Source organism: Barbus barbus, assembly GCF_936440315.1.
Source record: "Barbus barbus genome assembly, chromosome: 19".
NCBI classification, from domain to species: domain Eukaryota; kingdom Metazoa; phylum Chordata; class Actinopteri; order Cypriniformes; family Cyprinidae; genus Barbus; species Barbus barbus.
This window is the reverse complement of record NC_136747.1, coordinates 13,958,542-13,974,004: the sequence shown is the minus strand read 5'-3', so window position 1 is coordinate 13,974,004 and position 15,463 is coordinate 13,958,542. Positions and strand designations below refer to the sequence as shown.

General features: G+C 38.5%; 1 protein-coding gene across 1 annotated transcript in view; it reads right to left on the bottom strand.

Moving 5' to 3' along the window:
- Positions 1 to 13,173, bottom strand: part of thsd7aa (thrombospondin, type I, domain containing 7Aa) — a 112,793-nt gene extending 99,620 nt beyond the window's left edge. The window contains exon 1 of the mRNA XM_079441868.1: positions 12,651 to 13,173. Within this exon, the coding sequence (XP_079297994.1) occupies positions 12,651 to 12,801 (151 nt within the window). The 5' untranslated portion in view covers positions 12,802 to 13,173. The remainder of the gene's footprint in view (positions 1 to 12,650) is intronic.
- Between the last annotated feature and the right edge of the window lie 2,290 nt (positions 13,174 to 15,463).

The following is a 15,463-nucleotide window of genomic DNA, read 5'->3' as shown; positions in this document are numbered from 1 at the left end:
TAACCAATTCAACTGCCAATTCTACAACCGCTTCACTTTAGGAGACCATCAAATGAGTAGCAGAGGCTTTCTCAGACAGCTGACATTTCCTTTGACCTCTCAGAGCAAAGTCACGTGGGTATACAGCGGAAGAACCAGTGTACACTGGACAAATACGGGAAGCTACAAACAGCACAATGCCTTCACTAAAGAATATAAATTATGAGTCAACCAGAAGAATAGCCTTTGTTACCATACAGGCATCTTCTTAACTGCATTACAAAAGTTAAATGTCTTTTTCAGGCTTAAAGAAGTGCAATCAACAACAAATGAATCAGACACTTCAGTTAGAAATTTGAAGGAGATATGAAGAGGGCAATAAGTTGGGCAGTGTTTCAACAGCCAATGTGAAGTACTTAGAATGCCAGCAATAAAAACACAGGAAATAATGAGCACTACTCAAGAGCCAGCTGCGTACCTCATATAAACAAACAAACACACACACAAAAAATAACTTCCATTCACAATCATTTCAAATTAGACAAGAGGAGGGGAAGAAAAGAATGATTCAGTAAGGAATAAAGAAATGCTATTTGTCAGTAGATTTTTATATATTTTTATCTACACATAGAGTAACACAAAAAATGTCCTGTTATCATCGACAGTAGGGATGCACAATATATCTTGGATATTGGTGCCACATTTCTTATAATTAATATATCATATAAAAATAATACATAATATGATTGTACCATAATTTCTATGGAAAAGATATAACAAGCTTCATTAATGTACCTTTGGAAATGCAGTGAAGACCACACACATACACACAATTATTTGATCATTCAAATTCATTATATTAAGGATTTATAATGCCCCTATTTTCTAGATGTTTTTTAAATAACCTGCATCAAGAAACTTTTTTTCTAAATCAAAAGTATTTTATTTTTATAAATATTATAAACTATCTTTATAAATTGCCACCTTGGAATTATAAGGTTCTATCTGCATTCTGAGCTTTTGCATTCAATATACTTTTCAGATAGAAGCTTTTTTTAAATAAAAAGTCCCAATATGCACAAAAAACAAACAGACAAAAAACACGCAATGTAAATATGTTGTCACAGAATAAGAATATGAGAATAACTCAATTTTGATAAAAATGTCAGACAGAACCTTATAATTCCAAGGTGACAAAATTGTGATGCTAAAATTGACTTTTTTGTTTGAAAACAAAGTAATACAGATTTATAATTATTTTAATTATTTATTGTCTATTATTACCAATAACAATCCAAATACAAAACAAATTATATAATAATATAAATATTACTATTATTATCATTGCTACTACTACTAAAATAATAAAGTAATTTATTATTATTATTATTACAATCAGCCACAACAACAAAAAATCAGTAAATGTGACCCCATCATTAAAAAAATAAAATAAAAAAACACACATCAGTGTTGATCAATGTATGGAAGAGTTTAACTTTAAAGGAATCCTAGAGAATAACTTGTATATCTGTATATAGACTAGAGTCATTATCAAAAGAAAGATCCAAAGATACTTCTCACAAAGATCATTCCAACATATTCTCACCTACACACATAAAATGGAAATTCCAAACTGCATCTCTAGTAGGACACCCGCTGTTCCAGTCAGACTATGGGATGGTTGAATGTGGTGGTAAGAAACAGGGATCACCTTCTCTCTCCCTGCTGAGTTCTGCTGATGCTGCACAGTTTTTTGCTTATTTCCCTTTTTAATGAGGCTGAACTTCAAAGGAGAGAAATGGACGGCTGATTGAGCTACGGTTGTCTGCTTGTTTGTTTCATGTTTGTTTGATTTTTTTCCTTTAAAATTGGCTTTTAGATTCTCAATGGTTTTCTCTGACAATGAGAGATCTGATGTAGTATGTAGACAAGTAGACTTCATTTGTCTTGGGCTGTCCGTGCTGTTCCATTAAAATGAAGGACAGCTGGAATTGTAGTCGGTGGCATGGAGAGAACCGAAGGCGAAAAGAAGGGCTGTGTTATTGTGTCCCACTGTAATGAGAGCGGTGAACACTTCATCACTCACGGCCCTACTTTCCCGCCGCACTGGATGATGGGTGTTTAGTGAGCGTGGTCCACTTCTCTCTGCTGATTGCTCGCTCTATGTACAAAACATTTATAACAAGCTTCTTTATTATTTTGTCCATTTTCTGTCGTGAAAGGGTCTGACTGAAATAGCGTTAGAATCTCCATTACTGTGAATTTAACCATCCATATTACACCACAATGCTCTTTTCCAACAAGTGTGTCCATGACTGTCTGACCTCATTCTTGTTTCAAAGTGCTTCCATTTTTTTTTTTTTTTTTGTTATATTTATATTTATTTGTTTATTTACTTTTTTTTAATGCAGTGCATGTCATGAGGAGCAACTTTGGTCACACGTTATTTTAAAGTCCAATTCTCACCATTAACTACAACTTTTGCCTAAGTAAACTCCTAATTTGCTGCTTATTAACAGTTAGTAAAGTACTTGTTAAGTTTAGGTATTGGATACGATTAGATATGTAGAATATGGTCACGCAGAATATGTGCTATATAAGAACTAATAAATAGCCAATATGTTAATAATAAACATGCTAATAAGCAGCTAGTTAATAGTGAGAATTGGTCCCTATGCTGTTACAGCAACTTTAAAGGAACACTCCACTTTTTTTGGAAATAGGCTCATTTTACAACTCCCCTAGAGTTACACAGTTGAGTTTTACCATTTTTGAATCCATTCAGCTGATCTCCGCACTTTTAGCTTAGCTTAGCATAAATCATTGAATCGGATTAGACCATTAGCATTTGGTCATCCCAAATGACCAAAGAGTTTCGATAATTTTCCTATTTAAAGCTTGACTCTTCTGTAGTTATATCATGTTCTAAGACCAGCGGAAAATGAAAAGTTGCGATTTTCTAGGCCGATATGGCTAGGAACTATACGCTCATTCCGGTGTAATAATCAAGGAACATTGCTGCCGTACTATGCGTGCAGCAGGCGCAATGATATTACGCAGTGCCTGAAAGTAGTCCCCAGCTAGGTAACTAGTTATGATATAGCTGGGGACTACTTTCAGGCGCTGCGTAATATCATTGCGTAATATCATTAATATCACTGCTTAACTCTAGGGGAGTCCTTTAAATGTGCAAAATAAATCAAATAAAATAAACAAACCAAACTAATGAAAAACAAAACAAAGCAAAACAAATGTTGTCAGACAAATAAGTTTTCCCAGATAGATTGTCTTTAGGACTACACAGGTTGCCTCATTTGGGGCAACCAAACACTACTCCCTTATTATTAGACATTTATACAAAAAAAAAAAAAATGTGTAAAAACTAGTGCTGTCAAACGATTAATCGCGATTAATCGTATCCAAAATAAACGTTTTTTTACAACCCGAATTCGGGAAATGTTGGGCATCAAATTTTAAATGAGCTCATTTTGTGCATGAAATTGTAAAATGTCTCAGTTTAAAAATTTGTTATGGCCTCTATGTTCTACTGTGAATAAAATATTTGCTCATGTGATTTTAAATTATTTTAGTTTTCATTTCATTTCAGATGCATGTATATATTTAAGAAAAATATGTTATGTTTATATATGAAATATATTTATATATGATATAATTTATGATTATAAATATATACATGTAAATACATATAAATATTTTCAAAATATGTGCTGTATGTTTGTCTATATATACATAATAAATATACACAGTACACACACACACAAACATATATTATGTAAACAAAAACTTTTATTTTGGATGTGATTAATCGTTTGACAGCACTAGTAAAAACCAAAAACTATTATGAAAAAAATAATCAAGATAACGGTCATGTCAGCCAGCAAATATATATGTGTAATTCTTCATCATATACATGAATCACCAATATTTCAGTCATCCCGTGCCTCATTACATCCTCCAAAACAGTCAGGGCTACAGCTGGCAAAGGGCATTATGTAGTGTGACTTGCATCTATCACACAAAAACGCTTCCTGAATGCTGATGATCAGATCTGGAGAGACTCATCCAGTGCTGCTCTTGAGGAAATGCGGAGGGAGTAGAGCTCAACAACACACAGTTGAGCAATCAAGCTCCTGAATGGACTGAAGTCAACTCGCTGCATGCCATGACTGATTATACTTTCGGGAAAAAAAAGCTGGATAACAAAATTCACTCATGTAATTCAATAACAACAAATGTCTGACATTTTAGTTTGTATAGTGAAAAATCTCAGCGATTGCAACACCTGATTGCCTTTTGTTCAAAGATCATGGGAGAAAATAATGCCAAACTGCCTGAGTCGTGTTTGCCTGGACATTCAACAGATAACAAACTATATCACTTTAAAGATAGAGGCACTGTACAGACCATGGTGACTTAATTTACCAGTCCTCACCATAAATAAACCACGAGGCTATAAAACTTTACACAGTTTTCCAGGAATGGATCGCTGGGCTTAATAACCTTGGTAGAGGGACGTCCACCTCGAATCGTATACATATGCCTTGCATTTCCCTATTGAGACGAGTGTTGTCAGAACATAACATCAAATTTCATTAAACCCATTCCATCGCCTCGTTGACAACTGACACTGAAACACGTCCCGGTTCAGTAGTTTCTTGGAAACTTTTCCAGACAACATCTGCAGCAAAACAACACCCAATATGGAATAGAGGCTGACTGCAGAAGGACTGGAGGGAAATGAAGTGGAAAGGCAGATGTCTGCAGAGGACAGCAAAAAAGAAGGGGATGAATGAGACAGATGGAGAAGGTGCATGGCACTGCCATACAAAGGCACTGGCTACACATTTAACAGAGTTATTAGCAAAATCGTGTCTCAGATAATAATCAGTCCTGTGACAAACCAGTTCCTCTTTATTTTGCTCAGATTCAATGAAAATACATTAAAATTACATATCAAATGTATTACAATAAGCCATTTTCTCAGTTCCAGTGAGTTACCATGTTTTTGCTATTGTAGCAGGGTGGTCTCAAAAGAAATACATCATGAAATCTCTGAAATCTTTAAATACTGTTTCACATTTGGAACCATACAGCAAATATAACTATGTTTGAATGCTGTAAAACACAAACATATCTTCAACCGCAAAAGGCAGAGATTTGTTGTTCATTGGAGACATGTGCTGACTAGCCTGCCAGGAATGTAGCAAGGCACCTTTCTATAGCATGCAAGCTTGTGTACATCCAAATATGGTACACCACATTTGATGTCAATCTCACAAATTAAATTTACGAACTGGCAAACTAGACAAAGGTGCCCTGCTATGTGCCTGACAGGACGGATTGGACTGTGCAATTAGTAGAGACCAAATCTAAAACCTTCAATATTAGCCATAAAAAATGCTTATTTTTGCTGGTAGATGCTTTAGAAACACTATAAAATGATCTGATGTACAACTACTCCATGTTGTGAGTGGAAAACACTCCAGTAAAGCATATTTAACAGGACAATTGTGAGTCATGAATCATCCAAGGGGCTGCTCTGTGTGCTGCCACAGCTGTGGATGAGGCATTGGACATTGTAAACAACCCCAAATAGCATCATACACAATGCTGCATAACTAGATTATGAGAATATTATGGAAACGTCCATGTGTGCCTATGGGAAAATGATAAATTACACATACACATACCCAGTATAAACATGACCATTTCCAGTATTATTGAAGCCATAGTGTACAAACAGAGTATACATTAAGTGTGTATAGACTATAATAACAAATCTTCTTAGGATGCTGTAAATGCTGTTTTTGAATAACCTAATATATAATCCATTGAACATCTATATATGAGTAATGCTGGACTTAGTCTAAAGCCTTACCATTTAGATTATTGTAAACAGTCTCTTTCTCTGTCACAGACTATTTTTTCTTCATCTCCTGTGCTTTAAATATGACATCTTTATGTAGTGCTTTAGAGAATTAACATTATATTTGATATGCAATATAAACAACACAAGAGCAGTGTGTGTGTGTGTGTGTGTGTGTGTGTGTGAGAGAGAGAGAAAGCATTGGCATGACATACATAAAGATTAGGAGTTGGTTGGATTACTGTGAAATTCCAATAATTGAACCATTTTGAAACAATAACAGACATTTTCCGCCAATTTTCCACCAAATTTACTTGTCAAGACACATTCATCTTTCATAACCACTCACATTGTGACTGCATTATATGGAGGAGTTTGCATAGTAAATGTGACTGAAGCAATATCATTCTCAGTGAAGTATTCTAAACACTTGCAATACTGTCACATGAGGCTCTCAAGATCCTGAAGTCATACTGAAGTGTTTTGTTTCAAGCTGATGGGCTCATACAATCATTTTACATAAATTTACATTAGAGAGTTTCACTTTCAGGACACTTTCAGCCACTGAATACAAAACAAGCAATGAAGCAAACGAGGCAGGCACTGTGTAATGGTGCATTGTGGGAAAACGGAAGTCTGGGGGCAGTTCCATCGGGGAGTATGGCTGAGTGCTCTGCGTAACTATGATGAATTGGGGGTCCCTGGTAACTCACTTACAGTAAGCCCTGCAGACCTGGCCGTGAAAAATGACATGGATAAAATGTACCCTCCCTTTTCACCAAATGTTTGTCTTCTCACTTTTATTTCCCAGAAAATGATATATTTTAAGCTCCCAAAAGAAGAGGAAACAGAAGTATCTCTACTAGGTTATTAAAAAATCATGGGGAAAAAAAATAAATAAAAAACAAAGTGATATGAATAAATAGATTTTTTTTTTTTTTTCACAGAATTTTGGCAGAGATCCACTTATAAGCACTGGCCAAATTTCAACCGCAGCTTTTTGTTGGAGGCATGCATTGATTAGCTTTTGATTAGAGTGGAGCGGGTTTGTTTCTGCATGGGAAACAATAAATAAACAAATAAATTAAATAAATAAATCAACAAATAAGCAATTACACACATTCATACATACAAACAAACATTTTTGCTTTCAGCCACTGATGACAACCACAACAACGACTCAAAAACTTGAAATTTAGTGCCAAATCACAACTAACAGCACACAATTGCAGAAACTCCTGCTCTACAAATGGAGTTGCCTTTTTCTGTTAGATAAAATCACCGTTGCAAGCAATTTCATAAAGTATTAAGCACAAAATCTGCCTTGATAAAAAGTGTCCCACCCATCCCCACTATAAATAACACATGTGCATGTTAAGCATAAAGAAAGTGAAAATAAGAATGGAAGTGTGTGGACGTGAAAATAATAGGTGTTGAGTGGGTGGTAGAATAAGTAGAAAAAGACAGAAAAAGCCTTCAATTGGGTTTTAAAAGTAAAATAAATGTTGTAATTATGCAAGCCTACACAGATATTTCAACATTTCAGGATGATCAGTTAAAAATTATTTTGTCCAGTTGACATTTATGCTCATACACAGAGTGAAGGGGCTCTGTAACACTCAAAATGTACATATAGATAGCTAGCTTGATACTTTACCGATCCCAAACTTCCTACAACTTGCCATTCGATCTTAACGCTTCTTGGATTCTAAAAGGTCACGTCAGATTATGGTTAGCTGATTAGACAGACAGGAAATTCCACTCACACCCAAACTCACTTATTACACTCAACTTTCACATCAGACTCCCAACGGTGAACCAGGCGGAAATCAAAAGTCTTCTTCTGCTCATTACAAATGTGAAAGCAAGACCAGAAGTGCAAAACTGCAAAATTACAATAACATAGCCATGAAGACAATATATTATATGTGTGTGTGTGTGTGTGTGTTAATTCATTGTAAATGGATGTGTGAGTATCATTAATGAAGAAACTCTCATTCATCCCTAATGATATTTTTGTCTGCCACTATAATTAAAATCAGACTAAACCTTGAGTTTACCTATCAGAGGTATTATTTAGTTGCTGCTACAGTGCCAACTTGTGCCACCCATGCCAAAAGCTGCAGGTGTTTCATTGTGTGCGAGACAGCGATCATCTGCGCAAATGTGTTTATCCAAGCGCGCAGTGAAAATTTAGCGCACCACCAAAGAATCAACTAAGATGACAAACAGCCTTTTTGTTCTTGTTTATTCTCCATCTTTCACTCCCACCTCCACCAGGTTCTCTCCTATTAGTGTCTGTAGCACGGATCTAGAGCAGGAGCTCAGCTGCTGCATGGCTCAACCTGGCTGTCTACTATTTATATCTCCACCAGAAAAGTCGCTTTGCAATAAAGTATAGCACTGCTCAGCTCAGCTCCTCAGAGACAAGCTTGGCACTCAAGCGTGTTTCTAAGACAAACAGTAAAATAGTAAGGGATGGGAAAGTGAGATACTGACATACACACTACTTCCACAATCTCAAACACAACTTTCCTCAATAGGAAATGCATTTGGTGTATGTATATGGGTGGGAGAATAAAGACACAAATCGTCTCTTTCATAAAATTATTCGTAGAAAGGCCTTCTATAGGTGGCATTGGACAGGAAATGTATGACTCAGGTGTTGATTTAAAGCGGTTTAGCATAATGAGTGCAATCCCTTTGCACGTTTCAGGAAAGCTAAGCGGCCTATTGCAGAAACGTGAGCTGTAGTAAGTGAGAGAGGAGAAAAGCATCAGGAACACATTGTGCTATTCCGCTAATGTGTCCGCTACTGTCATCAGTTATAAGCTTATCTGACTAAGTCTGAAATCAAAGGGCAGTTCTCGAGTTAATTTTCGAAATCATCATCAGTTTCTTTGGTGTTACGGACTATCTAAATAAATGCAATGTCTGAGGAATACAAATTTGTCAGTGGAAAAAAAAAAAACAGAAGCTGCCTTCTCAGCATCTTCTGTCAGAAAGCTGCCTTTAGATATGAAAAAAGGGTTTGCGCCACACACCCAGGTAATTACAACCGCTCCCCCACGCACAGGCAGGCGGCAATCCATTCTTAGCAAACTAATGAGGTGCGCGAGTGCAAGCGTGCATGTGTGAGCAAAAGAAAAAGGAAAGAGAGAAGGGGGCAAGTGGAACAAATCACGCTGTCAGTCTGTCTTTTGTCATCTTTTGGCGAGCACTCATCAGGATTCTCCCCTCGCTCTCCAGGACGAAAGAAGAAGAAAAGAGCAAGGGAGCACACAGATGCTAACCTAAAGAAACAAACAGCAGCAGGAGGAGATGACCTAGTGCAAAACTGCTAGGGCTGAGAACATTGATACGCACAATTAAAGAGGAGAACCGCTGAAAATGACAAAAACCATAAGACAGCTAAACAGCCATTTGACAAGGCTCTTGTGTGAGGCGGACCATTTCGGGTAGGCGGCACTTGTCAGGCAGGTTGTTGTGAGCAGCTGGACCATACTCAAGTAAAGTACCCAGACAAGCAGTAGAAATTTGGCACTTGATGAATCCGAAAGTGAACTCTATTTCATCTCCCCTCATAATGGTTGCGTCTAACTCGGCACACAAAATTCAGGCTGATGGCTGGGCATAATTACAGCTTGATCGCCTAGGGAATGTTTGCACACTTCCATATGTTTTCCTCCTCTATTTTTCTCCACGATTAGCCATATCAGAACACACTGAGGAAGCCAAGATCCACATGGATGCGTTCTCCCCAGGATCCAAGGGTCTAAAGAGAGTCTTGTTGCGCAGTCCTCAGGTGGCGTATTTGGTATTGAGGTCTGACTGAGTTAAAATGTTTGAATTAACTGCTTGACACTTAGCCTCCTGCCACCGATAGATCTCGAATGTTCTCCTGCACTGACATGCCCTTCCAATACCCTTTTAACCACAGGGTCAAAGGTTGACCTAAAGAAAAGAATGCTGAAGAAGAAGGTGAAAGGTGCTGAAAGAAGGAAACAGAAGGGTGGACTTTAGTGAATGGGGCAGTATAGGCAGATTCACACATTCAGAGGAAATAAAAGGCATCTCATCTGCTGGACTGGATGGGCGGGGTGAATGGGGGAAGGGTCCTGCCGGACTCAATAGCTTCCTCCCACATGTACACCACTGCTACGCACAATTCTGACCAGGGAGAGAGTTCAACCCTGTCGATTAAGATCAGCGTGTATGTGTTATTTCAGGCAGCTGTAGGGCAGAGAATGGCCCACATATAGGCCCTAGAGAGTGACGATCATCACAGAGGTAAACCCCAGGACGAGAAAGCAACAGTGCAAAGCAGCATCAAAACTCGAGACTGTTTGCAATAAACTCTACAAAATGAAGTTATGATCCCTATATGGCTTTCACAGCAATGGTGTTAAAAAGGGGTACCATTTACAGTGTTAAATTGAAAGATACAAGGCAATAAACTGGGCCAGACACTTCCCTAGAGTCTTCGAATACAGCATAACAGTCCTGAAAACAGGGACATGTAAAAACAAACTGCACTGTCAAATCTTTCAGGACTGAAATAAATTATAGATGATTGACAGCTTGCAGGTTTCCATCCACACTTAGAGTCTAAAATTAAAGAGTTTCTTGCTGCTGTGCCTTTCAGAAATGCCCCGTTTGAATGTGAAATGAGCAGCCTTCTGGCAACCCAATAGGTTATTGATATGTAAACATGGTGGCCATATTTAGTGTTGATGTATTGATTTGTCAGATGAGCAAAATCACTTTGTAGCCTAGTTTCAATAAAACGGAGGAGGATGTTTTGAGAACTTAAAGTTACAGTGTGTTGCCAAGGTACATATCTCAAAACATATCCCATTAAAAAAGTATTCCATCTGATTAAATATGAAATTATGTTTTGCACAATGATAAAAGTCTCAAAAGTGCTGCCACAGAACAAATTCAGGCTTCTGCCACCCTTCTCCATCTAGGACCATCCATTATGTAGGGGAACTACATAAAATGTTTTTCCTACAATAAACTCTCTGCTGACTGGTGAACATCAGCCTCTGTACTGATGCACACTGCCAGGGCCATTTGTCATAGCCACACAATGTATTGTGTTCTCATCAAAAAATGGATTTGGTCCCATATGAGCCCTGCAGATAGGCTAACGCTGTTGTACTAGTCTCATCCCGCTTTTCCCCTTGTGTCCCTACATATCAAAACACTAAAAATACTGAGTAAATTATAGGGAAACTGGAATCAAAGAAAAAAACAACAACAACAGGAGGAGATGGATGCTTTTCACGAAAGCTTGAGGTTTGCTTAACAGGCCTTGCTTGGGATTCTGAGGTCAAGCACTTTTCAAACACTCGGGGTTGAGTTTTAGGACTTACTATGGGTATATTTTTGGGAACGGCGAAAGGGAGGCTCTGCTGTATGTAGGTTAACTTACTTCAGCCAATCTGCTTGTCCTCCCTCACCCCGTTTAATCTCCTGCGCTTAGTCACAGTAGTGGGGGCAGGATACTGCACCACGCTACCGTGATATTCCCAGTACCACTACAACACTACATTAAACAAAAAGATCAACGTGAAGACATAAATGTAACAGTCATTTTTTCAAAGAATGGCATTCAAATTCACCTCCTCTCCTTAAACACTCACATCATTTGAGTTGTCAAATAAACAGCAGATGTTTTATAGTGTGCTCTTAAAAGAATGTACACCAATTTCTTGGATCCATGGATCTATTGAACACCTAGTTCTCCAGATTTGCACCCCACACATTGAAAAGGCTCATTCTGAGTTAGACCAGAGAGTTCAGAATTCACCATTGATCCTGCAGGATCTCACTACTGTCCAGCTGTGAAGCTGTGCATTGATCAACTCCAGCAGGACACCAGTGGCCCCACTGCACCCTCTTCATTGATCCAAAGATTCTCCATTCATTCCTGCCTGAGACCCTGGCCAAATGACCCATCGATCTGTGGCCAGACCAGAGGAACCATTTCAGCATCCCAGTTCATCCTATCCCACCCCATCCCAACATGTACCCAAAACAGACTAACCCCCCTTCAGCCTATTCCAACCCCCCACTTGCACTGCCATACATGACAAATCTGCACCCTGATACTATAACAAACCAAGTAACGCTCACCAACAGCACTGAGAAAAAGACACTGCTCTACATTCGACCAAACACATATCTTTACCAGAGCATGACTCTGCAGGTACTTCAACATCTCCAATATTCACCTACCAAACCTTGTGGGAAAGGAATTCCCAAGGCATCATACTAGTCATTTAGACCATGCTGCTTTTTAAAAGCTTATTTACGGTCGATACATGGGTATTCATATGCTTAATTATTGTACAAATCACACTAATCAAGTTCAAACTTGCTTTAGAGAATCACACATGCCTCTTTACTTGCAGAATGTACTATGGAGTATATACAATTCATAAAAGTGTGGTGATTTACCAGGGAATCAAAGACCATCCCACACATTCTGAAAATATCAAGCAGTCTTCAGCAACAGCACATGCTTTGACAAGAAGTGCTGGGATTTATTTATAAAATGTCTTTACCCTAAATGCACAATGAAATATACCATTGCCTATTAAAAGTAACCTCCAATTAATGTACTTCCACTGGGACAATCTAATTTTGACTCTGGTGTGAAGTCAGCAACAATTTCTTATCACCAGCCTGTCTCTGAGCACAACAGAACACACTCAAAAAAACCAACCAACATTTAAGATTTTCAGCATAGACTTGTGATTAGATAAAACAGCCATACCTGTTTGCCAGATGTAGGTGGGTTTTGTGTTGGCGACTGTTTGCGTCTGGACATCCCAAAGCCCAAAAAAGAGCAGAGCTACTCTGAAGAGGGTGGCAAGAGCCCCTGCTGAAGTGCCCCCTCTTCCTGCCGCCCTGCTGGCCAGCCCCATGGCTTCAGCCCAGCCAGATAGATCCACACGGCTCAAGTCTGGCCAAACAGACCCGCGCGATATACACACACTCAGCAGGAGATGTATGCACGAGAAGATGCGGCACAGGGGAAAGTGTGCCTGCTATTGTCCCTCTCACTCTTCTGTACGCAGTTCCTCCAGGAAAGGGTAATCCACTTGTCTCTATCTTTCTCCACTCAATCTATTATCTACTCAATAATCAACTCCTCTATTTTCCCTCCTTTTATTTCTTCTTCACTGTGTTCTCTGGGTCAGTGGAGAAGAATGAGGTCTGAGTGGAGGAGAAAAAAATAAAAAAGCCAGAGGAACAATAGATGCCTCAGCTCAGCGCGCTGCTTGTGCGGCTACTGCGTCCTGGCTCAGCCTGGCTGATACAGCACCTCCCATTCCCCCCTCCTCTCTCTCTTTCTCTCGCTCATGCTCACTCATACAGTCTCGCTCTCCTTTACTAATCCAGAATCCACCTGCATTCACTCTCTGTTATCACTTTGCCCTACTATCAAGGATTGCACTATTCTTCACGCAATAGGGAACTGGGGTAAGGTGCCAGGGGCCGAGGTAAGAAGCACGTGCATCATTGTGGTGTGTGTGCTGATTTGGGATTGGTTGCTAGATGCAGAGACACCAGAGTCACTTGCACCAGCTGGGACTAAAAGCTATAAAGAGATGCACAGTATAGATAACGTTGTGAGTGTAAAAGAGAAGCGAGAGAAAGGGAAAAGGTGAAGGGAGGGGGTCTGAATTCGACGGGAGGTATAGTGAGAGAGAGAGAGGATGGCAAAAAGCAACCGAATGAGAGTAGTAAAACCCCTCATGAATATTTAATGTGAGCTCACTCTGACCTTGATGATATCCAAACCATAGAAGGGGTGCAGTGTTATGAATGTTATAAGATGCTGTCTCCACAGTCATTACAGAAACATACTGGGGAATCACACCTTTCCATAAACGCTAGGAGCCTAGGTCGTCAATCTATTATGACCAAATTCAAGAAACTGTTGTATAAAGAGAATTATAGAGAGATTAAAAAGATGAACCCTGCACATGAATATGCCTGCTTTCTTGTTATATGTGACAAGCACTATGTCAAGTATGTCAGAAAATGCAGTAATAGTGAAACAATAGGAAAAATACCCAGATGACTTAATCTTTCCAACTGTATTTGTACTACACAAATGCATACTTACAGAACCTAGTTATGATATTAACATATATTAAGAAGGTACATCAAACAACAAAACGATGAAATCTATTGAAAAAAAAAAAAAATCAACATAGAAACCAGATAGCGAAACAAAATCATACAGCATACGAAGATATAAGATATGGAAATCATCAGACTTTTTTGATGTCAAAAAATAAACCAACATGAATAATGATACATACCAAATAAGCTGCCAGAATGCCAGTAAAGGTGTGCATAATGCTAATGAGCAAACATACAAATAGGCCAGTTGGTAATGTTTACATGAGCATACACATTGTTATCTTAGTAAACATACTTGCTAAATGAAGTAAACACATTCAAACTTTGAAGGCAAATTATTAGCTTATTTAAGCTTATTATCATTTACAATGCAAGAAGAAAAAAGACCTGTATTTACCTAGACCTCGCTTTCTTTCTCAACAACAGTTCCTGATGTGCGATATGCACTCCCTCCTTTATATTCAGGCCTGGATAATGTCCGTTGGAGTCATTTCACAGTGATTAGGGTAATGAAGGACAATGCTCACCCCCTGCTAACTACCAACACAGAGAGCAAACCATGGAACAAATTAGCCAAGCTGTAGCATTTACAGACAGCAAGCACTCTGACCGGCCAATACCCAATACAGACACACACACACACAGACACACACCCACACACACCCATTCATATCACCTGGCATGGGGCCAAAATGGAAGCCTATGTCAACTTCATATATAATCACAATACATCAACACAGATGTAATGGAATGACTGTGCTGAATACCCATTAAAATGGATACTGTGCTTATATTAAATCATGATTTGTTATATTTAATCTAAAAAAAAAAATTCTATGAAAATTATTAAAAACTTATTTTAAAAAAAAAACTACAATATTATTTGAAAAATTTAATTTTTACAATATTTTTTTAACTATTATTATGGAGTATACGCACTGATTTAAATCCTAAATAAAGACCCTACTAATCATCATACCATAGAAATCTTGGGAAAATGACAAAGCTTGGATCTGAAGGTCGGGTGGGCTGCAGGGGTTTGCGGCTAAGCTTAATGTGGCCAGAAGCCAGGGCCAATGTACCTGGACCTGATCCAGATACTGTCAATACTCTGTTAATTTGTAGGGACAACATGACACCACTGTGGGCAGATTTGTCATTAAGCAGGCCCGTTTCATTCAAAGCATTTAACAACAGGATTGAATGCACAATGGCAATGCATAATACCTTGCTTTCAGTAACTCTACTAACATTGAATCCTTTTTAAACCAGCAACCTTAGTGTTGCAGGCCACAAGACTAGTGCTATCTTCAAGTAAAGTTAATGATCCTATCCCCAGTTGATGTGAGATACATCGAAGAAGCCAAGAGAGAAAGACAGCTCTGATTAGTGACAATCAGCTGGGTGGGATTACAGATACAGCTGGCCTCCTTA